Source organism: Zalophus californianus, chromosome 11 (genome assembly GCF_009762305.2).
Source record: "Zalophus californianus isolate mZalCal1 chromosome 11, mZalCal1.pri.v2, whole genome shotgun sequence".
NCBI classification, from domain to species: domain Eukaryota; kingdom Metazoa; phylum Chordata; class Mammalia; order Carnivora; family Otariidae; genus Zalophus; species Zalophus californianus.
The window spans coordinates 69,340,816-69,365,849 of record NC_045605.1 but is presented as its reverse complement, the minus strand read 5'-3'; the positions used below and the strand labels follow the sequence as shown (position 1 = coordinate 69,365,849).

General features: G+C 39.1%; 1 protein-coding gene across 1 annotated transcript in view; it reads left to right on the top strand.

Moving 5' to 3' along the window:
- Nucleotides 1-15,961, top strand: part of COPB1 (COPI coat complex subunit beta 1) — a 44,291-nt gene extending 28,330 nt beyond the window's left edge. Inside the window, exons 17-22 of the mRNA XM_027580481.1 lie at nt 1,666-1,810; nt 3,471-3,590; nt 6,986-7,131; nt 7,934-8,023; nt 14,932-15,087; nt 15,578-15,961. Of these exons, the coding sequence (XP_027436282.1) occupies nt 1,666-1,810; nt 3,471-3,590; nt 6,986-7,131; nt 7,934-8,023; nt 14,932-15,087; nt 15,578-15,637 (717 nt within the window). The 3' untranslated portion in view covers nt 15,638-15,961. The remainder of the gene's footprint in view (nt 1-1,665; nt 1,811-3,470; nt 3,591-6,985; nt 7,132-7,933; nt 8,024-14,931; nt 15,088-15,577) is intronic.
- The last annotated feature ends 9,073 nt before the right edge of the window (nt 15,962-25,034 follow it).

The following is a 25,034-nucleotide window of genomic DNA, read 5'->3' as shown; positions in this document are numbered from 1 at the left end:
AAATAAATAAAATCTTAAAAAAAAAAAAAAAGAGTTGGACACTTAACTGACTGAGCGACCCAAGCGCCTAAACTTTTAAAGGGCAGGGCTCTGGCCTCTACTCTGACACCCTGCCCTGTTTCTCCTGCCCCTTGTTACTTTAAACAGGGCAATTCTTATATTCTTAGTGTTTGACTTCCATGTAGGATTTTATTAGGAAGGTTTTCCTACTCTTAAAATACATAAATTTACAAATTAGTGATCTAGTTTAGTCCCTTCTATTAGATGAGTAAACAGTCTCAGATTGGTCCAAGATAAGGTTAGTAGCAGAATTGGAACTACTAAAACACTTTCTCTCCCTTAAATTTGGGAATTGACATTGAAAGTATTACAGTTACACATTTTTAAATTTATAATAATAAATTTATAATAAAAATTTATTTTAAAAATTGTGGTAAAATTTACATAATATCAAATTTATCCTCTTAACTATCCTTACTCGTACAGTTCAGTGGCACCAAGTATATTCCCATCATTGTGCAACCGTCACCATCAGCCATCCATCCCCAGAACGTTTTTCATCTTGTAAGGCTAAGACTCTCTGCCCATTGAACAATAACGCCCCACACTCCCTTCCCCTCAGTCCCTGGCAACCACCAGTCTGCTTTCTATCACCATGAATTCGCTGGCTCCAGGTACCTTATATTAGCAGAATCATACAGTATTTGCCCTTTTGTGACTGGCTTATTTCACTTAATATAGTGTCTTCAAAGTTCATCCATACTGTAGCATGTGTCAGAATTTCCTGAGTGATATTCCATTATGAATATATACTACTTATTGTTTATTTGTTTATCTGTTGATAGACATTTGGGTTGCTTCCACCTTTTGGCTATTGTGAATAATGCGGTTATAAACACGGACCACAAATATCTCTTTGAGGCATTAATTTCATTTCTTTTCAGTTATACCCAGAGGTGAAATTGCTGGATCACAAGTCCCTTATCAGATGTATGATTGGCAAATATTTTCTCCCATTCTGTAGGTTGCCTTTTCACTCTGTTAATAGTGTCCTTTGATGCACAAAAGTTTCTCATTTTGATATAATCCAGTGTTATCTATTTTTTTTTCTTTTGTTGCCTGTAGTTTTGGTGACAATATTAAGTTTAAAGTGCTGTACTCTGGGGTTTTTTTTTGTTTTTTTTTTTTTTTTTAATTTGGTGTGTGTGGGGGGGAGCATATAAAATTTAACTTTGTGGAATTACAAGCATTTCTTGCTATATAATCTATTTAGTTCCTGAATTTAGGTAGCAGGGACTACCACGAGATTTGGATTTTATTTAGTTCCCAAGTTTTGGAAAGCAGCTAGTGAGTTGAGATACTGAAGGATTTAACTGCAAATGTATCCAAATCTATTCAGTTCTTAAATTGAGATCATGTTTAATGTATTTGCTCAACATATTTAACATCTTTCTCCTACTGAGCTATGAACTCTAGTACCTGTTATTTCTAATGTGCCATTTTTAATTACCATCTCTGTATTACACAACAATTTTATTGTATCAATTTCAAAATGACTTGTCTAAGCACATCTGTTAATTACCTAACAGACTTAGTCATTTGGCTAGGATATGTTTGGTTAAATTGTCTTAGTCACTTGATTTTCTCTTTATTTTTGTTTGACAGGTCACCCAGTTGACAGGTTTCTCAGATCCTGTATATGCAGAAGCTTATGTTCATGTCAACCAGTATGATATTGTCCTGGATGTACTTGTTGTAAACCAAACCAGTGATACTTTGCAGAACTGCACATTAGAGTTAGCTACTCTGGGTAAGGAAATTTACCATAAAGGATAGATTTTGTTACATAGTAAGTCTTTATGACAGATTATTAAGGGATATGTACAAGTTTTGTATAAGAAATCTTTTTAGTATAAGAATTTTTAATCAAGGTTTAGTTTTACATTTAATATTTAGTCTCCTTCAGCTCCAATTTTCTGAACCTCTGTGATACTTGACTTTCTTAGGTTTATGCTCTTGGTACATCCAGATGGGTTTATTCAGGAAGCTCAACCTAGCAAATGTCAGTTTTTCTAGCTATAAATAAGAGTTGTTTAAGTTACAGATTTACCACATGGCTCACTTAGTTAAATTTTTAATTGCCTTAGAACAGAACTAGGTATTTTCTGAGTCTATAGCTGATACCTACCACATGTGCCCAATGTAATGTATTATTATTACAATTAGTAACTTTAGATGTGTTTTTCTTCTTAATAAAAACTCATGAATCATACTCTCTCTGACCACTTTTACAGTGGTTTTGAAGTTGGAAAATATAAATTGTATATAGAAACAGTGCAGTGCCAGCGTGTCTGGTGGCTCAGTCAGTTAAGCGGCTGCCTTCGGCTCAGGTCATGATTCCAGGGTCCTGGGATTGAGCCCCACATCGGGCTCCCTGCTCAGTGTGGAGTCTGCTTCTCTCTCTGCCCCTCCCCCCTGCTCATGCACTCTTTCTTGCACTCTCTCTCAAATAAATAAATAAAATCTTCTTTTTTTTAAGATTTTATTTATTTGACAGCACAATCGGGGAGAGGGTCGGAGGGAGAGGGTGAAGCAGACTCCCCGCCAAGCACAGAGCCTGATGTGGGACTCAATTCCAGGACCCTGGGATTATGACCTGAGGTGAAGGCAGATGCTTAACCAACTGAGCCACCCAGGAGTCCCAGTAAAATCTTAAAAAAAAAAAAAAGAAAGAAAGAAAGAAAGAAAGAAACAGTGCCTCTAGGAAGTTCCATGTGGCTTAAGCAATAGTTAAAGGACTTTAAGATATCAAGGGAAAAGTCTGCCCTGTCTTCCTCAGCATAGCTTGGTGCCTGTATAAAGAACTATGTTTCTAAGAATGTGTAAGTCTTTCCATGGATTATTTTATCTTTCTTTGTAATGGAGTCTATAGTTTAAGACTTAAGCTTTCTAAGAATTTTCTACTTAATCACTGAAATAAAATGGTAAACCCAGAGTGTACACACACACACCCACAAACTGAATAAAGAATTATTCTGAGGAACCTGTTAACCTTTTCAAAGAAAATGTGCAAATTGATGTGAATAATAAGGGTTAAATGATTTCTTTATTTTGTCCTCAAAATATTTGAATCATAACTCTTCTCTTGTTCCTTATTTTGTTAGAAGCTATTAAGCTGCATACATTTTAAGATTTTATTTTTTGGGAGATAAGATTTATTTATTTTTTTTTTTTGAGAGAGAGAGAGAGAGAGAGCATGAGACGGGGGAGGGTCAGAGGGAGAAGCAGACTCCCTGCTGAGCAGGGAGTCCGATGCAGGACTCGATCCTGGGACTCTAGGATCATGACCTGAGCCGAAGGCAGTCGCTTAACCAACTGAGCCAGCCAGGTGCCCCGGGAGATAAGATTTATGATGAGAGATATATATGTGATTTAATGTATATTTTAACCATATCTAAATGTTTTTTCAGGGGATCTGAAACTTGTAGAAAAACCATCTCCTTTGACTCTTGCTCCTCATGATTTTGCAAATATTAAAGCTAATGTTAAAGTAGCATCAACAGAAAATGGAATAATTTTCGGTAATATAGGTAAGGAATTATTTTATAGCATGTGATGTTTGAATATTTTTATTAAAGAATTTCTGTAATAAGTAGTTGTATGACATTTCTTGAGAACAGGAATGAATCAATCTGTTCATTCATTCACTCATTCATCATTTATGGGGGCACCTGCTATTATATTAAACATTGTACTGTATTCATGGATGTACAGAAATGAACCATAGACTGTCCTCAAGAAACTGCCAAGCAATAGGAGGAAATAGATAAGTAAAATATATAAGTACAATACAATGTCAGAGGTGCTAGTTCATATACTATGTGCTTTGGGATCATAGAGGAAAAATGCTAACCATACAGAAGGCTGTATAGAGGAGGAGGATATGTTACCAAAGGATAACTTTTTTTTTTTTTTAAAGATTTTATTTATTTATTTGACAGAGAGACACAGCAAGAGAGGGAACACAAGCAGGGGGAGTGGGAGAGGGAGAAGCAGGCTCTCCACTGAGCAGGGAGCCCGATGCGGGGCTCAATCCCAGGACCCTGGGATCACGACCTGAGCCGAAGACAGACGCTTAACGACTGAACCACCCAGGCACTCCCCAAAGGATAACTTTTGAACCGAGTCTAAAAGTTTGTATAGGCATTGGTTCCCAGGCCACCTAGGGACTAACTTATATAAAGGCATTCAGTCGGTCAATAAGCTTTTTTTTTTAAAGATTTATTTATTTATTTTGAGAGAGTGAGAATGAGAGAGAGAGAGAGAGTACATGAGAGGGGGGAGGGTTAGAAGGAGAAGCAAGGCTCCTCGCCGAGCAGGGAGCCCGATGCGGGACTCGATCCCGGGACTCCAGGATGATGACCTGAGCCGAAGGCAGTCGCTTAACCAACTGAGCCACACAGGCGCCCAATAAGCATTTTTTTAAGCAGTTCTGTGGTAGGGATGGAGCTACCACCATAGGACAAGAGATCTCTCCTTGGGTAATTTGTGGTCGAGTAAGGGAAGACATTTAAGTAGAGTAGATATGTGTAATACATAATGGTAAGTGCTACAAAGGAAGCTTGTGCTAGGTAAAGTGGGAGTCTGTGTAGAAATTTGGTCATTTTTCTTAAAGTGGGGGAGTGGGGAAGGAAGGTTAGGAAGGGCTTTGTGGCATTTTGAAAGATTAGTAAGTGTTCTACAGATAGGCAAGGATTCAGCTGTAACAAATGCAAGTAGTTTGATATACTTGGAGTTCAAAGTGGGCTGGAGGGTAGTGGTTTAAAAAAAAAATGAGGTTAGGAAGGTTAGGGGGAGCTCAATTTTACTTGTCATGCTAAGGATTTCAGACTTAGTCCTGGGTGTAAAGGATTAGAGCCATTAAGGAATTCTCAGTGAATTACATAATTAAGCATTTCTTTCTTTCTTTCTTTCTTTTTTTTTTAAGAGAATGGGAGAGCGCACATGAGTGGGGTCGGGGGGGTGCTAGAGGGAGAGAGAGAAGATCTTAAGCAGGCTCCATGCTCAGCACAGAGCCCAATGTGGGGCTCAGTTTCAGGGCCCTGAGATCATGACCTGAGCTGAAATCAAGAGTCAGATGCTTAACCAACTGAACCACCCAGGCGCGCCCATGATTAAACATTTCTGTGATATCACTGTAGAAGACTGATTGGAAGGGGCAGGAAGGCCAACTAGTAGACTGTTGTAGTAACACAGGTGAGAGATGGCGGAGCTCAAACCAGTGCAGTAGTGGTTAGGTTGGAGAGAAGGGCTGAATATTATCAATATTAAGGAGATAGAATGCCCAGGGCATGGACTGATTGAAGAAGAAGGGGCTAGAGTAACCCTCAGATTTTTTTATTGGGTTGATATTTATGGCAATCACCAAAACGGAATATAGGAGAGAAGAACAAATTTGAGAGAGATACTAAGGTAAATCTTGAGCAGGTTGAGAATAAAGTATCTAATGATGTCCAAGGGCAGTTTGATGAGAGTGTGGAACTTGAACAGGAGGTCTAAACTAGAGATACATACTTGTTTGAAAACCATAGGAATGGAAGAAATCACTCAGAGGGCATAAAGAGTGAGAAGAGAGGAGATTTGAAAACTGAATCTAAGAGAACAGCAATATTGAAAGCTTGGTCAGATGAGGAGGATCCTACAAAGGTGCCTGAAATGTGGTAGAGAAGAAGTAAGGAAAAATCTTCCAGAAGAATCTGGAGTTGCAAAAGGTCAAGTAACAGGAAGTCTAAAAGAAGAGTCCTTTGGATTTGGTGATCAGTGAAATTAAATATTGCTGGTGGTATATCTTGGGTAGTGGTGGTGAGTTGAAGACTTGGAGATGGAGAAATAAGGACAGTGAGTATAGACTGTTCTGAGTGTAGAACTGTGGTTTTGATAAGAACGAGAGAGGGCAATAGACTGAAGAGAAGTCGGGATGAGGAAGAATTTTTTTTAAGGTGAGTATGTTTATAGACTAAGGGAAGAGTCAGTAGAGAATACGAAGGTAAGGAACTAAGAGTGAGGGAGGTAATGATTGGTGGAGTGACATCCTAAACCAGAGCGGGGATCACAGATGGCAGGAAATACGGATCTGGAAGAGAAGAGAAAGCACTTTCCTGATATGAAGGGTAAGGAGGTGAGTGTGGATTCAGAGAGAGAGAAATTTGTTTGTTTGTTTATTTATTTATTTATTTAAAGATTTTATTTATTTGACAGAGACACAGCGAGAGAGGGAACACAAGCAGGGGGAGCGGGAGAGGGAGAGGGAGAAGCAGGCTTCCTGCAGAGGAGGGAGCCCGATGCGGGGCTCGATCCCAGGACCCTGGGATCATGACATGGGCCGAAGGCAGGCGCTTCACAACTGAGCCACCCAGGCGCCCGAGAAATTTGTTTTTAGATGTGGGGCTAGAAATTAAAGAAACTTATTCTCAGTGACCTCAGTTTTCACTGAAAGTAGATAGAGTAGGGGAATGTCAAGAGAAGAGGCTAGGAGGAGGAAAGGTAGGCTCCAGGCAGAAGACGACTTTTTGCTGTGGATGAGGCAGTCATAGAAGTAAATGATCTTATATCATTAAGTACTGTGGCTCCTCAATATTCATTCAGAAATATTAGTTAAGCACTTCTGAGGGAACACTACTACTTACCTGCTACGTATATACTGAATGAGTTTAAATGCTGGCCCTACCACTTAGTTCTGACCTTGAGCAACTTATGTGACTTCTGTTTCCTCATCCATAAGATGGAGAATGATAATACCGTAACATAGGAATGAAGTATTTCAACAGGTAATCTTTGTAAAGCATTTAAAATAGAGCCCAGGATAGAAAAAGCATTATATAAATAGTTGGCTAATATCATAATTATTATTTGGAAATACGAAAACTTTTTAAATTAAAATTTGCCTCTGGTGATTCAGGACCTTTTCTGTGTGTGTATATTGCAGTTTATGATGTCTCTGGAGCAGCAAGTGACAGAAATTGTGTGGTCCTCAGTGATATTCACATCGACATCATGGACTATATCCAGCCTGCCACATGCACTGATGCTGAATTCCGTCAGATGTGGGCTGAATTCGAATGGGAAAACAAAGTTAGTCCTTGGGAGATTTCCTTGAACTCCTTCTTATCTTCCCTTTTTTTTTTCTTTTTTTAAAGATTTTATTTATTTATTTGACAGAGAAAGACACAGTGAGAGAGGGAACACAAGCAGGGGGAGTGGGAGAGGGAGAAGCAGGCTCTCCGCTGAGCAGGGAGCCCAATGTGGGGCTCGATCCCAGGATCCTGGGATCATGACCTGAGCCAGAGGCAGATGCTTAACGACTGAGCCACCCAGGCGCCTTTTATCTTCCTTTTTGCCTAGTGTTGAGGAATTCTCTGATAAAAGTAGTCCCACTAAAAAGTGTCAGATATAAGAAGCAGTCTCTCAATATCTATTCTTGCAAATTAGCCTTAACCAGAAATTATGCTAGTAGTTTGGTAAGTTGTTATAAACTGATGAGCGTAGCAGTTGTATGATTAGTCTGATTGATCAAGACATTAAGGATAATATTCCATTCCTTGGATGTATGAATAATAATTTACTGTTGAATCCAGTGTCCAGAAGAGGTTTTACAAAGTCAGTGGCCTTGATTTTTATTAGAAATATTTTATATGCCGCATGTTGATCTTTTATGAAGTAATCTGTGTATGAAAGTTCTGATACCAACTTGCAGTTTGTTGGCTTTTGTAGATGTCATTTAGTTGTCTTTTTTTTGCCCACCTTCCCCACTAAATACTTGGAAGGAAGTTCCATAGAATATATGAGTCTGTTTTCTCAACCCTAAGATCAGAAATATGCAACTTTCTCATTATAAGGATTATGATCTCCTTTGCTTTTTTCTCCTTCTATACAGGTGACGGTTAACACAAATATAATTGATTTAAATGACTACCTACAGCATATATTAAAGTCAACTAACATGAAATGCCTCACTCCAGAGAAGGTAAAATTTGAGAACTTCTTAAATCTGATAGTAGTGTGGCAGATTCCTGCTTTCTTGTATTTCCTTTAGTGTATTTTTGTTATCGTTCAGCGTGAGAAAAGCAGTGTCATTCTGGACTAGCTAAAAGAAGTTATCCCATAGAATGCATCAATCTGCTTACCTTTGTACTGGAATATACCAGCCTGCTTGTTCCTAGTACAGTGACCCAGTTGAATAGTCAGATTCATTTTTCTTTAAATTTTTTTATTGTTATGTTAATCACCATACATTACATCATTAGTTTTTGATGTAGTGTTCCATGATTCGTTTGTGTATAACACCCAGTGCTCCACGCAGAACGTGCCCTCTTTAATACCCATCACCGGGATAACCCATCCCCCCATCCCCCTCCCCTCTAGAACCCTCAGTTTGTTTTCAGAGTCCATCATCTCTCATGGATCGTCTCCCCCTCCGATTTTCCCCCCTTCATTCTTCCCCTCCTGCTATTTTCTTTTTTTTTTTCCCTTAACATATATTGCATTATTTGTTTCAGAGGTACAGATCTGTGATTCAACAGTCTTCCACAATTCACAGTGCTCACCATAGCACACACCCTCCCCAATGTCTATCACCCAGCCACCCCATCCCTCCCACCCCACCCCCACTCCAGCAACCCTCAGTTTGTTTCCTGAGATTAAGAATTCCTCCTATCAGTGAGGTCATATGATACACATCTTTCTCTGATTGACTTATTTCACTCAGCACAACACCCTCCAGTTCCATCCACGTCATTGCAAATGGCAAGATCTCATTCCTTTTGATGGCTGCATAATATTCCATCGTATATACATACCACATCTTCTTTATCCATTCATCTGTCGATGGACATCTTGGCTCTTTCCACAGGTTGGCTATTGTGGACATTGCTGCTATAAACATCGGGGTGCACATACCCCTTCAGATCCCTACATTTGTATCTGTGGGGTAAATACCCAGTAGTGCAATTGCTGGATTGTATGGTAGCTCTATTTTCAACTTTTTGAGGAACCTCCATACTATTCTCCAGAGTGGCTGCACCAGCTTGCATTCCCACCAGCAGTGTAGGAGGGTTCCCTTTTCTCCACATCCCCGCCAACATCTGTCGTTTCCTGACTTGTTAATTTTAGCCATTCTGACTGGTGTGAGGGGGTATCTCATTGAGGTTTTGATTTGGATTTCCCTGATGCCGAGCGATGTTGAGCACTTTCTCATGTGTCTGTTGGCCATTTGGATGTCTTCTTTGGAAAAATGTCTGTTCATGTCTTCTGCCCATTTCTTGATTGGATTATTTGTTCTTTGGGTGTTGAGTTTGATAAGTTCTTTATAGATTTTGGATACTAGCCCTTTATCTGATATGTCATTTACAAATATCTTCTCCCATTCTGTCGGTTGTCTTTTGGTTTTGTTGACTGTTTCTTTTGCTGTGCAAAAGCTTTTTATCTTGATGAAATCCCAATAGTTCATTTTTGCCCTTGCTTCCCTTGCCTTTGGTGATGTTTCTAGGAAGAAGTTGCTGCGGCTGAGGTCGAAGAGGTTGCTACCTGTGTTCTCCTTTAGGATTTTGATGGACTCCTGTCTCACATTTAGGTCTTTCAACCATTTGGAGTCTATTTTTGTGTGTGGTGTAAGGAAATGGTCCAGTTTCATTCTTCTGCATGTGGCTGTCCAATTTTCCCAGCACCATTTGTTGAAGAGACTGTCTTTTCCATTGGACATTCTTTCCTGCTTTGTCAAAGATTAGTTGACCATAGAGTTGAGGGTCCATTTCTGGGGTCTCTGTTCTGTTCCATTGATCTATGTGTCTGTTTTTGTACCAGTACCATACTGTCTTGATGTTGACAACTTTGTAATAGAGCTTGAAGTCCGGAATTGTGATGCTGCCAGCTTTGCTTTGCTTTTTCAACATTCCTCTGGCTATTCAGGGTCTTTTCTGGTTCCATACAAATTTTAGGATTATTTGTTCCATTTCTTTGAAAAAGGTTGATGGTATTTTGGTGGGGATGGTATTGAATGTGTAGATTGCTCTAGGTAGCATTGACATCTTCACAATATTTGTTCTTCCAGTCCATGAGCATGGAACATTTTTCCATTTCTTTGTGTCTTCCTCAATTTCTTTCATGAGTATTTTATAGTTTTCTGAGTACAGATCCTTTGCCTCTTTGGTTAGATTTATTCCTAGGTATCTTATGGTTTTGGGTGCAATTGTAAATGGGATCGACTCCTTAATATCTCTCTCTTCTGTCTTGTTGTTGGTGTGTAGGAATGCCACTGATTTCTGTGCATTGATTTTTCTTTTTTTAAGATTTTATTTATTTGAGAGAGAGAGAGAGAGAGAGAGCATGAGAGGGGGTTGGGTCAGAGGGAGAAGCAGACTCCCTGCTGAGCAGGGAGCCTGATACAGGACTCGATCCCGGGACTCCAGGATCATGACCTGAGCCGAAGGCAGTCGCTTAACCAACTGAGCCACCCATGGCTCAGTAAAGTGGCAGGATATAAAATCACCCATGCATTGATTTTATATCCTGCCACTTTACCGAATTCCTGTATGAGTTCTAGCAGTTTTGGGGTGGAGTCTTTTGGATTTTCCACATAAAGTATCATATCATCTGCAAAGAGTGAGAGTTTGACTTCTTCTTTGCCGATTTGGATGCCTTTGATTTCTTTTTGTTGTCTGATTGCTGTGGCTAGGACTTCTAATACTATGTTGAATAGCAGTGGTGATAGTGGACATCCCTGCCGCGTTCCTGACCTTGGGGGGGTCAGGACCAAATGGACTTCACAGACATAATCAGAACATTCCATCCCAAAGCAACAGAATACACATTTTTCTCTAGTGCCCATGGAACATTCTCCAGAATAGATCACACCCTGCCACGTTCCTGACCTTGGGGGGAAAGCTCTCAGTTTTTCCCCATTGAGAATGATATTCGCTGTGGGTTTTTCATAGATGGCTTTTATGATATTGAGGTATGTACCCTCTGTCCCTATACTCTGAAGAGTTTTGATCAAGAAAGAATGCTGTACTTTGTCAAACGCTTTTTTGCATCTATTGAGAGGATCATACAATTCTTGTTCTTTCTTTTGTTAATGTATTGTATCACGTTGATTGATTTGTGGATGTTGAACCAATCTTGCAGCCCAGGGATAAATCCCACTTGGTTGTGGTGCATAATCCTTTTAATGTACTGTTGGATCCTATTGGCTAGTATTTTGGTGAGAACTTTTGCATCCATGTTCATCAAGGATATTGGTCTGTAACTCTCCTTTTTGATGGGGTCTTTGTCTCGTTTGGGGATCAAGGTAATGGTGATCTCATAAAACAAGTTTGGAAGTCTTCCTTCCATTTCTATTTTTTGGAACAGTTTCAGAAGAACAGGTATTAATTCTTCTTTAAATGTTTGGTAGAATTCCCCTGGGAAGCCATCTGGCCCTGGGCTTTTGTTTGTTGGGAGATTTTTGATGACTGCTTCAATTTCCTTAGTGGTTATAGGTCTGTTCAGGTTTTCTGTTTCTTCCTGGTTCATTTTTGGTACTTGATACATCTCTAGGAATGCATCCATTTCTTCCAGGTTATCTAATTTGCTGGCATAGAGTTGCTTATAATATGTTCTTATAATTGTATTTCTTTGGTGTTGGTTGTGATCTCTCCTCTTTCATTCATGATTTTGTTGATTTGGGTCATTTTTCTTTTCTTTTTGATAAGTCTGGCCAGGGTTTTATCAATCTTGTTAGTTCTTTCAAAGAACCAGCTCCTAGTTTCGTTGATCTGTTCTTTTGGTTTCTATTTCATCGATTTCTGCTCTGATCTTTATTATTTCCATTCCCTGCTGGGTTTAGGCTTTATTTGCTGTTTTTTCTCTAGCTCCTTTAGGTGTAGGGTTAGGTTGTGTCTTTGAGACCTTTCTTGTTTCTTGAGAAAGGCTTGTATTGCTATATACTTTCCTCTTAGGACTGCCTTTGCTGTATCCCAAAGATTTTGAACAGTTGTGTTTTCCTTTTCATTTGTTTCCATGAATTTTTTAAATTCTTCTTTAATTTCCTGGTTGACCCATTCATTCTTTAGTAGGATGCTCTTTAGCCTCCATGTATTTGAGTTCTTTCCAACTTTCTCTTGTGACTGAGTTCTAGTCTCAAAGCATTGTGGTCTGAAAATATGCAGGGAATAATCCCAATCTTTTGGTACCGGTTGAGACCTGATTTGTGACCTAGGATGTGATCTATTCTGGAGAATGTTCCATGGGCACTAGAGAAAAATGTGTATTCTGTTGCTTTGGGATGGAATTTTCTGATTATGTCTGTGAAGTCCATTTGGTCCCGTGTGTCATTTAAAGTCTTTATTTCCTTGTTGATCTTTTGCTTAGAAGATCTGTCCATTTCAGTCAGGGGGGTGTTAAAGTCCCCCACTATTATGGTATTGTTTCAATGTGTTTCTTTGCGTTTGTTATTAATTGCCTTATATAATTGGCTGCTCCCATGTTAGGGGCATAGATATTTACAATTGTTAGATCTTCTTGTTGGATAGACCCTTTAAGTAGGATATAGTGACCTTCCTCATCTCTCATTACAGTCTTTGGTTTAAAATCTAATTTGTCTGATATAAGGATTGCCACCCCAGCTTTCTTTTGGTGTCCATTAGCATGGTAAATGGTTTTCCACCCCCTCACTTTCAACCTGGGGGTGTCTTTGGGTCTAAAATGAGTCTCTTGCAGACAGCATATTGATGGGTCTTGTTTTTTAATCCAATCTGATAGCCTGTGTCTTTTGATTGGGGCATTTGGCCCATTTACATTCAGGGTGACTATTGAAAGATACGAATTTAGTGCCGTTGTATTGCCTATAAGGTGACTGTTACTGTTTATTGTCTGTGTTCCTTTCTGATTTATGCTGCTTTTAGGCTCTCTCTTAGAGGACCCCTTTCAAGATTTCTTGGAGGGCTGGTTTTGTGTTTGCAAATTCCTTTAGTTTTTGTTTGTCCTGGAAACTTTTTATCTCTCCTTCTATTTTCAAGGACAGACTAGCTGGATATAGTATTCTTGGCTGCATATTTTTCTCATTTAGTGCTCTGAAGATATCATGCCAGTCCTTTCTGGCCTGCCAGGTCTCTGTGGATAGGTCTGTTGCCAATCTAATGTTTCTACCATTATAGGTTACATATCTCTTCTCCCGAGCTGCTTTCAGGATTTTCTCTTTGTCTCTGAGACTCATAAGTTTTACTATTAGATGTCGGGGTGTTGACCTATTTTTATTGATTTTGAGAGGGGTTCTCTGTGCCTCCTGGATTTTGATGCCTGTTTCCTTCCCCACATTAGGGAAGTTCTCATTTATTTTATTTTATTTTTTTAAAGATTTAATTTATTTATTTGAGAGAGAGAGAATGAGAGAGAGCACGAGAGGGAAGAGGGTCAGAGGGAGAAGCAGACTCCCTGCTGAGCAGGGAGTCAGATGTGGGACTCGATCCCGGGACTCCAGGATCATGACCTGAGCCGAAGGCAGTCGCTTAACCAACTGAGCCACCCAGGCGCCCGGAAGTTCTCTTTTATAATTTGCTCCAATATACCTTCTGCCCCTCTCCCTCTTTCTTCTTCTTCTGGGATCCCAATTATTCTAATGTTGTTTCGTCTTATGGTATTGCTTCTCTCTCGAATTCTGCCCTTGTGATCCAGTAGTTGTTTATCTCTCTTTTTCTCAGCTTCTTTATTTTCCATCATTTGGTCTTCTATATCGCTGATTCTCTCTTCTTCCTCATTTATCGTAGCAGTTAGTGTCCCCATTTTTGATTGCACCTCATTAATAGCCTTTTTGATTTAGACTTGGTTAAATTTTAGTTCCTTTATTTCTCCAGAAAGGGTGTCTCTAATAACTTCCATGCTTTTTTAAAGCCCAGCTAGTATCTTTAAAATCATGATTCTGAACTCTAGGTCCGACATCGTACTAATATCCGTATTTATAGGTCCCTGGCAGTCGGTACTGCCTCTTGTTCTTTTTGTTGAGGTGATTTTTTCCGTCTTGTCATTTTGTCCAGAGGCGAATAACTTCCAGAAAGTGTTTGCTTTTCTGTTCAGAGAGTTGTTGCTATTCTTTTCTTCGATCTCCTGTTGAGTTCAGAATGGTTTGATCCCTGTCCAGCTGAATTCCTGAACCCAGACGAAATCCAGGTCTCCTACTCCTCCGCCATCTTGCTCCCTCCCAGATTCATTTTTCTTTTCACTCTTCTCCCTTTCAGCTAAAGGCTCATTCCAAAATAGGTTTTGATACTGGATTAAAAAGGTTCATGACCTCTTCTCTTGGTTCTGATTGTGGGTCAGAATATATTTGTTCAAATACAGAATTTTCTACTAAGTTCTGTATACATGAAAAAAGAATAGAAAGAAAGAAAAATGAAGCTGAGGCTCTAAGGAATTTCTTTTCTTTGTGGAATTCCTGCTAATGTTATAATACTAATTTTATCAGTAAAGTTCTGCCAGACAAATGGGTTTTAATTCATATATTAGTTTATTCAACAAATAGTCTAACAAATACACAAACAAATATATGCCCAGTACTCTGTGAGCTTCTGGATATATAGTAATGAACAAAATAAAAATTGTCTCTCCTTCATGGAGCTTAAGGTCTGGTGCAGACAACTCTGTAAGTAAATAGGGAATGTATATATACAAATTGGAGTAAGTGCTATTTCTTTAAATACAGTCACTTTTATTGAGGTATAACATAGACACAGTAACATTCACACTTTTTATGTATATAGTTCTATGAGTTTTGACATTTATGTAGTCATGTAACCACCACCACATGGTAAGTCCTATTTTAAATGATAATTTATATATGCTGGTGGGTCTTGCTTATGTGTCATTCTCTAGTGAAGTATTGAATATATCATAAATTTCTTCTAGGCTCTTTCTGGTTACTGTGGCTTTATGGCAGCCAACCTGTATGCTCGTTCCATATTTGGAGAAGATGCACTTGCAAATGTCAGCATTGAGAAGCCAATTCAGCAGGGCCCAGAGGCCCCTGTTACTGGCCACATAAGAATTCGTGCAAAGAGTCAGGTAACAATTGGGTGTTACCCAAATTTGGGGGGGGTTGTGTTTCGTTTTTGTTTTTGAGATCATCTCTAAACTGAACAAAATAGAATTTATTTCTTCATTATTTTCACATGTAGTATTCTCTGTCATACTAGTATTTTGTGCATTAGATGCATGTATGTAATAGTAATATTCTCTGAATAGAAATAGAACTTTTGCTTCATTAAAATGGCCCACTTTTTTGGGCCTATCACTCTGGATTATTTGCCTAAAACAAAATTGATTCCTGTAGGGTGTTTGTGAAATGGGTTCTCTAGAGTTTTTTGAAATCTAAATTACAAATCCAGTGACTAATTGTAAATCTAGCACTAAAAGTACTTAACAAAGTAAAGTTTTGGTGAGTCTGGTTTCATTATTGATGTGGTGTCATTGAATGAGGGCTTGGTTGAGATACAATAACTTACTGGTTTTATATAGATTTAATAATTATAAACATTTTCATTCTTCCTTACAGGGAATGGCCTTAAGTCTTGGAGATAAAATCAACTTGTCTCAGAAGAAAACTAGTATATAAGAATAAACAAAAAGTCCTTGCAGCTTTACAGTTAAAATTTAGGTATGGGCTTATTGGACTCCAACATCTTTTGTACTCTTTCATGCTTTATGTTATATAGAATCTGAGTTCATGCTGAATGCGTTCCAGCCAATAATTTATAGCCTTTCCCTTAAATCAAGATTGAGTTTAAAATTATAGTTTGTCTTTTGTCTTAACAGTTCTGAATGCTGTCCTCAAAGTATATAATGTTTCTCACATGTACCAAGACCATTTTCACAGTACAATAAACAGATCTATTCCTAAATCTTTTGTTATTTTATAAATAAATATATAATTACCTAATTTTAGTTATGTAGCAATGGATTTCTTTTAGTTGGGTTATAGGTTTCTATTATAAATTCAGATCACTCTGAGTTGTGCATATACAAACTAGTTTGTTAAGAGAATTTACAAATTCAATGATATGAAATGAGACAGACCTTGATTTACTTAATTGACTTTTACTTATTTATTATTTCGACATCAAATCTCTAAAAATCCCTTATTGTGTTCTAAGAGCTTTTCTCTGGAATTGAGCTCTAGGAGGAAAGTATCAAATAACTTGAGAAAACAGATCCATCTCCAGTTTAAAAGAGTATTATGAACCCTGACTTAAATAAACATACTAATTATCCTGAATCATAATGAAAAGGAATAATCCAAAGTAGATCTTTTAACCATTCACATTTAGCTTGGAGTCTTTATTTTAATTAATTAATTTATTTATTGATTTAGATTTTTATTTATTTGAGAGAGAGAGCGTACAGAGGGAGAGTGAGAGGGAGAAGCCGACTCCCTGCTGAGCAGAGAGCCTGATGTGGGGCTCGATCCCCGGTCACTGAGATCATGACCTGACTGAGGGCAGACGCTTAACTGACTGAGCCACCCAGGCGCCCCTCAGAGTCTTATGTTTGTGGAATTATATTGGCTGCAGCCAGTTACTGAGGGTGCGCTGGGAGGATTCCACTCGGGGGGGATTCAGAGAGCCGTGCTGTGCCCTGTCTCCCCCAAGCCTTACCCACCCTCCCCTTTGCTTCCTTTACGCCAGCGCTTGTCCACCCTCGCCTCTCAGTACAATTCCGTGTGGCTTTCTGGGCGGAGTTCCCTAGAGTCCGGTTGTGCTGTCGTTTTGGCCCTTGCCTCCCTTGGGGATGGTTGAGGTAGTCTGATCTTTTAGCTGAGTCTGAACTTGGAGCGGTCATGCTTTGTCTTTCGGCAAGGCTTCAGGCTACAGTCAGGATGTGTCCACAGATAAGGTCTGTGAACAAGTGAAAGCAGCAACTCCTATTTCAGCACTTGAGTGAGAGTGGAATGATTTGTTTGGAGTATAGAGGAGATTGATACCTTGTATGATGTCACAAACTTTGAAGCCACTTGCTTTTTTAATCTGAAAGAACCAGAGGATTGCAAGGCATTTGAGATTCCACAGCACTGAGATCTCAAAGCCAGGTCAGTGGCTCCCAGTGGGGCAGATACTAGGAATGCAGGAAAGGGGTCAGTTGGATGCATTAAGTCCAGTACTGGAGATTTATGATGAGAGCAGAGGAACTGATGAAACTTTGGATTAGATCATTTCCCAAAACGTTCCACTGAACATTAGCTTCCTTGATGTCATTAGATATTCTGGGAGAAAAAGGATTCCATAGTCAAATAGTTTGGGAAAAGCTTCATACTGTCCTGCACCAGAGGTTCACCACGTACATTAGCATACTAGAAATTCTGAGAGGTCCTTCGGAAAAGCAGATTAGTTTGGTTTAACCCAGTATATCTTCATCTTACTTGGCCAGGGAATCCGTTTTCATAGAATACCTATAGATGGTATTATAGGACAGGAAAAGTGACTTAGCATGTGAAAGATTTTGGTTTTATATTCACAAGCAACCAGTATTGCATTTAAAATCTCAAGGAATTATGCCTCGACATCTACATCTAGAATCTCTCTTGATACTCTCAGAAAATTGCCTAACATACTCCAGCTGTTGTTGGTGGGACAGATTGGCTCATATTGCCATTTTCTTAAATTCATAAATAAGGAAACAGAGAGAAAGAAGTTAACACAGATGTCAGATATCTATACTACATTAAGCTGTTTACTTCATTAGCATTTTCTTAGCTTTGTGCAATTAATAAATGTAAACTGAATTGGATAGCTTACAAAAGCTGTTTACACTGTACTCTTTTAATTAGGATATAATATATATTTAAAGGTTGTGGTTCCTCATATTAAAGATATCATATAATTAGGACCATGATGTGTGGTAAGAGGATAAACATAGTATCTGACACCAAGTGAAGGCTTAATACTATAAAGGTATTGAATGAATAAACCTGTAAATCTTAGAATTAAATGGCCCTTATATTTTGCTATCATGACACTAGAGGGAGCTCTTAGTGCTCCCTTAGAGCTCCTAGGAAGGAAGTTACTTTCATTTGGGATTAGAAGTGATTGGAGTTTAAAGTTGTTTTTGTAAGAAGGAAAAACAAGGTAATTTTTCTGTTAGCCAGGAGATTATACTAGTGCTATTCTGCTATCTGTGAGGAACTTTCCTACATGATTTATAAATAATAAGGTGGCAAAACTCCTTTCACAATATCTAAAAAGACAAGAGAGCCACAATGTTTTAGAAACTAAATAGTATCGGGGCACCTGGGTGGTTCAGTTGGTTAAGCATCTGCCTTTGCCTCAGGTCATGATCCCAGGGTCCTGGGATCAAGCCCCCGCATCGGGCTCCCTGCTCAATGGGAAGCCTCCTTCTCCCTCTCCTACTCCCCCTGCTTGTGTGTGTGCTCTCTTTCTCTCTGACAAATAAAATCTTTAAAAAAATTTTAAAAGAAGCTAAATAGTATCAGAAGTAAAGTAACTGTGCTATATATTGGGTAAAGTAAGTAATTTCCTGGTGACTTTTTCCTTCCACATTGGTAAATGTTCTTTAGCTAGTAATTTATAGCCTTTCCCGTAATTAAATCAAGATTTAATTTAAGATTATACTTTCTTGTGTTTTTTTTTTTTTTTTTTTTTTTTAACAATTCTAAATACTGTCCTCAAAGTAGGGTCAGGCCTATCAGCTGCGTACCTTAGCTGCCCTCACCCATATTCTCTGTACACCATTAATGTTCCTTGTCTCTGCCCCTGAGCTTCGCTCTCCACCCCCAGGATCTCAGGAGCCTAAAGGTGTAACCAGGTTACAGTACAGTAGGTACAGTACAGTTCAGTTGAGTTTAGTTCAGCTTAGAATCAGAAAAATGTGGAACCCTGTATTCTGCTTACTTGCTGGGTGGTCTTAGGCAGTGATGAATATAGCTGGTTTATGGAGTGCTTATTTGTCCCGGGCATAACAGTCAGTGCTCTTTCCATGACGTACATAATCCTCCCAGTGGCTCTGAGGAAATACTGTTAATATCATCATTTATAGGTGATTACAGTCTTAGGAGAGGGTAAGTTACCTACTATTAGTAAAGGCCTAATAGGAAGAATTGACCCCAGATATAAAGCCAGGGTGTCAGACAGTAAGTCCCTATGGCTAGTCACACCCTGCCACCACTACCTACTCTCTTTGTGCCTCACTTTCCTCACTTGTAAGGTGTTTATAATGTCTGTGTCACAGAGTTGAGGGAGGATGAAATTAAATGTATCGATTGTGAATATTTCACACCGAGCACATGCTCATCAGGAAGTCTTGATTCCATTTCTTTCCCCATTCCCCTTTCTTCCTTACACCTGCAGAGAGGATGGAAACCTGCTCTTAACTCTCTTCATACTTCACTCTGAATTTAGGTCCTAATTCTATACTCTTCCTTGAATGCTTTTGTTTTTTCAACAGCAGTAACTTAAAAAGAATCTTCATTTCTCAAGAATTCTTTAAGTGAGGTATCATTGGCCCTCAACTTTATGACATTTTTTTTTTGTCCTGTCAATTTTTTAATTAGCTCTTGGCACTTCTGCTTATCAACTGTTGTTATCACAGCTAATGTGACTGTCACACCCATATACCTCATATGATAAATGATCTGTGGTGAATGTGCTGGGTTTTTTTGCTTTCAGAATGACTAGTTCTTTAAAAATTGAGCACAGAGATATGTGTAGCCAGGTTACAGTAACAACGTGATAGAGTCACTCACTGATCAAGTCATTTCTGGCAGTCTGACCATTTTCTCTTTATTTTCTCCACCTAGCTATGGCAGGATCTCTTTGATTAAGAAGTCACTTATGCAGTGACAAAAGAATGCAAGTGGGATTTGTGCCTTTTATCTGGGGTTCTGTGTATAACTGGGATTCTGAGAAAACTACTCTGTCTTTTTGAATAATTGTAAAACCAACAAGATTTACCAATGGAATGCCGCATGGTGGGCTGAGATAGTCCTGAATGAGTCTTTTTAAATCTAATCTGAATTTTCTATGTAATTTTCTGAAAGTAGATATATCTGTGTGGCCTACCTCCTTATCTGTAAAATGAATAATTCAGTTAGCTGACCTTCAGGGTTCCCAGCTGAAAAAATTCAAACTAAAAAGCCTTGTGTTTTATAGCTACCTCTTCAACAAATTTTATAATCAACTGGGATATCTCCTGGATATTACCCACAGGCAACTTAAAATTAACATTGTGAAATGAACATCTCTTACCCCTCACACTTGTTCCTCTCCTGTGTTTTCTGTCTGGTCACTTATGCTCGAAAGCCAGGGGTTACCTTACCTCTTCCCTCACCCCCTATATCTCATGAGGCACCAAGTCCCATGTTCTTCCTTCCTCAGTACTTTTCTCCATCTTTTTATTTTCCCACTCCTACCACCATTGCCCCAATTTAGACCCTTGTCATCTTTAGCCTAGTCTACTGCAGTGGCCTAACCATAAATTTTACATATAATTCTAAAATTAAAGCCTCCACTTTAATCTTGACCACATACAACGGTAGCTATACAATTCCTTGACCTATTCAGACTCTTCCCTGGTAATAGTATTTTGAGAGACCTACCTGAAAAAAAGAAGTCCAAAGATTTTAATAATAGTATTTTCAATAATGAAAATTGAAAACAATTGGGATACCCCAAAATGAGTATTAACGAGCAAATGGTGTAAATTATATAGTGTGTATCAGAATACTCACTAGATAGTAGATGCTCAATAAATTTTTACTGAGTGACCAAATGAATGAGGCATGTAAAGATAACAGGGTGTGGATTAAATCACACCATTGACATGTCTATGAAATAATGTTAGCTGGGGAAAAGATACTGCTCTGTAACAATGTTTCCTGCATTCAGATTAATCAGAATATATTATAGATACACTGCCTATGTGAATTGGAAACCAAAATCACATCTGTCCTATCACTAATACATCTTAAAAATACATGCCCCTCAGGACACTGGGTGTGGCTAAGATACTTCATTGGCCGGAGTCCCTGAGTCCAGCTCTTGTGGATTTTTAGATCTGTGATCTTGATCTCTTGGGCTTCTAAGTGGCTGAAAGCTCAGCTTCTTCTGGGCCCACCCAGAGAGCTGGCATTCCCTTCTAAGTAAGCACTGCATTCTCTTCTAAGAGGGTGGGGACTGAATCACCATACAGGACTTCACCAGCCAAGGCAGGGGGAAAACGCCTATCTGGCTCAAGGAGTCTGGGAAAATTAACTAAACTCTGCTAAGCTATGTAAACCATTCCTTAAAGCCCAACAACATTAAAAAGTAAATTCAATTAATCATAATCAAAATTTTCTTTAGGAAGTTTTTCAATGACCCTGTGCTTTGAGTAAAGGTATGACTGTTACTCATGCCCTGAGTGAAGGTATGACAGTTGAGAACATGGTTTTCAAACTCTCTGCTAGTACACTAGGATTCCACAAGCTAGACCAATGTGTTCCCACGGCTAAAATCAAATAATGGTGGTTTTTTTCTTAGGTCCAAGAAAAGTTGGTAGAAAGAGTTTTGTCAATGGTACGTTTTTTTCTCCATAGATGTTTTTAATACGTTAATACCTGTTACCCAATTTAAAAAGTAATAAAGAAGCCTTATGGGATTATTTGGCTAGCTTAGTGTTCTTGGTCTAATAGCTTGTCTTGTGGCCCACTTGTTCCCCTGCTGGTTTTATGTTGCATACATACATTTTTTGCTAGTGAGCTGCTCCTTGTTCATCAAACTGAATTGAATGTGTTACTGTCATGGGGTCAGCACAGGTTAACTTGATTTCTAGGTGCTCCACCACTGGCCTAGGTGTCTGTGTGAAATATAAAATCCAAATGTTCTTATGTAATTCATACAGATCATATACTCCTAGGAACCATTTGCCTTAATGAAAATAAGCCTTGGTAATGGAAGTACAGATCCACATTCAGGTAGTCCCTGGCTTATGCCTTCAGTATAATGACCTCAGGAAAAGCCCTGGAAGAATATGCTCTGGTTTTTGGCACTCAGCCTGTAAGATTCTTCCCTTATTCCCTAACCTAAGGCACAGGACGGAACCTTCCTATGGCCCTTGTGTTCTGATTAATAATACCTGCTATACATCTAGTGCCAAGGTATGTCCTGAAGTCACCACGGTTAAGATACACTTTGGTGTATGTTTTAATGACAACACATAAATACCTTGTCAGAGCACTGGTTTTAGTAAGTCTTATGTTAGAAAAATGAGAAATTTCTGCTGAGAGAGCACAGAAAACTGGTAACAGAAGAAAGTCAGGCATGGTTTCACAAAGAGGTGACATTGGAACTCAGCCTTGAAAAGCAGAAATTTGCCTGCTGAATGTCAGATGAGGGTGGGAGAGAAGGGATGGCAAAGTCTGTCCAGCCACAGAACAGTTTGGGTAAAATCACAAGGGGCATGGCACAAGAGAGACGTGTTTGTTTACTCGGCATGGGGCATGTTGGGGGAAATGGCAGATGGTGAGGCCAGGGATGGTGGACAAGGGTTAGATCATGAGGGACAGGCTGAGGCATTTGAACCTTATCTTGTAGGGGTGAAGAACTACTAAGGATTTCAAGCAGATGAATGAAACAATCAGATTTGCATTCAGAGAAACCTCTGGCTACAGTTGGGAGAATAGATAGGGGGTGTGGGAGAACCGTTGGGAATATGTTGTAGAAGTCAGAGTTATTTTGACAGCAGGTGATGTGGGGGGTGGGACATGGCGGGGGCAGAGAGGGAGGACAGGTAGAAGCCTTTAAAAAAAGAAACCAACACCATTACAGGCACCTGTAAGGGCAGATGGTGCTCTGGTAGGTGGGCCAGGTTGTCAAGTCGGCTTTTCCTCATGTAGAAAAGGGGAACAATTATCCTTCCCTTCCCAGCTTAAAAGGTTACTGAAATGGCATGAAACATAATCTGTATTTAATAGTATTTTTATAATGATTTTCATCCACAGAACAAATACCATGAGGTTGAATGATATGAAATTGGCTCTTTTATGGCCAAAAAAAAAAAAAAAATCAAATATCAGAAATTTCATATGATTCAACCTAATGGTTTGTGACTTTTTTCCTGTTACTTCCTGCTTCCTTTTGGGCCATATCATTGCCCCCCCCCCCCCGCCTTTTTTAAGATGAGCAATACATTTCATCAAGGGGATTTCCAGGAATTCTGGGGAGACAAGAGTATAAAGTGTACAGACTTTGGAGTCAAACCCAGAATCAGATTTTTCCCTGTAATTGATGAACAGTGATCTTGGCCTAGTCAGTCTGTTTTAGCCTTATGTTATTTTTCCCATCTGGAAAATAGAAATAATGCCTGCCTTGCGGCGTTACTAAACAAGAGAAGTCACGCCTGTGAGTGTGTGACATGTACAAGGTGTTGAATAAAAGTTAGTCTCAACCGCCACCCCCCCCTTTCTCATTTTCCCTACTTGTTCACAGAAGGCTTGGCATAGAAACCTAGTTATTGGCTTTCTTGTGGCCCAGAAAAGCTGAGTTAAGAGCTGCATACCGGGGATTTGGGTGTCAGAAATGTTCAGCTGTCATAATAACTTCAAGCCAAAACCTTTTAAACTAGTGACCATTTAAACAATTAAACTTGATTCCATGGAATTGCTTTAGTGCACAATTTGTGTCAAATTTTTCCGGAATGCCACAAGTCTCATCACTTTCCACATCATTCAGGAAGTTACTCATTTAGCCTTTCCAATAAACTCATCCATACAGACTGTTGTCATGCTCCCTTGGTAGTGTCATCACTTTTTTTTTTTTTAATGTGATAACTGCTTTTTGCAAAAGAAAAAAAAAAAGTAGTAGTATTCACTTCCTTATATTTATGACTCTGAATCCAACCCAAAAGGTGAAGTCACTATTGCTGACCCTCCACACTCTCGGGTCTCGATAGCACAACTGGATTTCTGCCTCAGTTTCCTTCTGAACATTTTCCCTTATGAGGAGTTCTGACTTTGCATTAATTCAGTGGGTTTTTTTTTTTTCTTATTGAGCTTATTGCAAGCACCATTCTTGTCCCAGCACGTATATGGTGAACAAGACAGACAAAATCTTTACACTCTAGAGCTTATATTTTTGTGACAACTATCAAATATTTTCAGAGTGGATGAGTGCTGTGCAGGAACTAGGCTAATGGGACAGACAGTAGCTAATAGATAGAGGGTAACAGGGTTGACAGGGAAGTAAGACAGGAACAAGGCCCTGAGGTGGAAATGAGTATGGCGTATTTGAGGAACAGAATGGCTGGGATTCTTTCTCCTTTTCTTGACAGAGGGATAAAGTGGTAGAAGATGCAGTAGGAAAGTTAGGGAGCAGATAAACATTACTCTCTGACCTTTGACCTCCAGCTTCCCTGGAGGGTTGGATTCTCTAGATAGCCACAGCCTTGGACCTTCCTTTAAACTCGATGTATGCCGTCCAGAAGAATTCTGTGACTGCTCTTCTGACCCCATCGCTGTTGCACGGAGCCTGGCCACCTTGCCCTACCCCTTGCATTTGCCCCTGACTGAAATCAAGTCAGAATCCTTGGTTCTCTGGTAAGTATGGCCTTTTTTCACTTAAAATTTAATCACTACTAAGTAATGTCTGCTCATGAAGATAGAAAATGAAGTAAGGCAAAATTTAAAAATTACCCACAAACCACCCAAAGATAAATACGGGTAAATACTGGTTATCATTTTGGTTATATGTCATTTCAGATATGTATTCATTTATACATATATATATTTTTAATCAAAATATCACAATCTGACTTTCTTATTCAATGATATAAACTTCTGTATCAACAAGTCAGTGTCTGCTTCCATGTTACTTTAATTTGTCATGCTGATGATATACCACAGCTGTTAATACATGTTAAGAACACGGGTGATTTTACATCCTTTCTGAGGTACAGAATAGCTAAGTGACTTACTTACCTCAACACGGGTAATGAGTAACAGCGCTGAAGTGGAAATGACGTTTGCT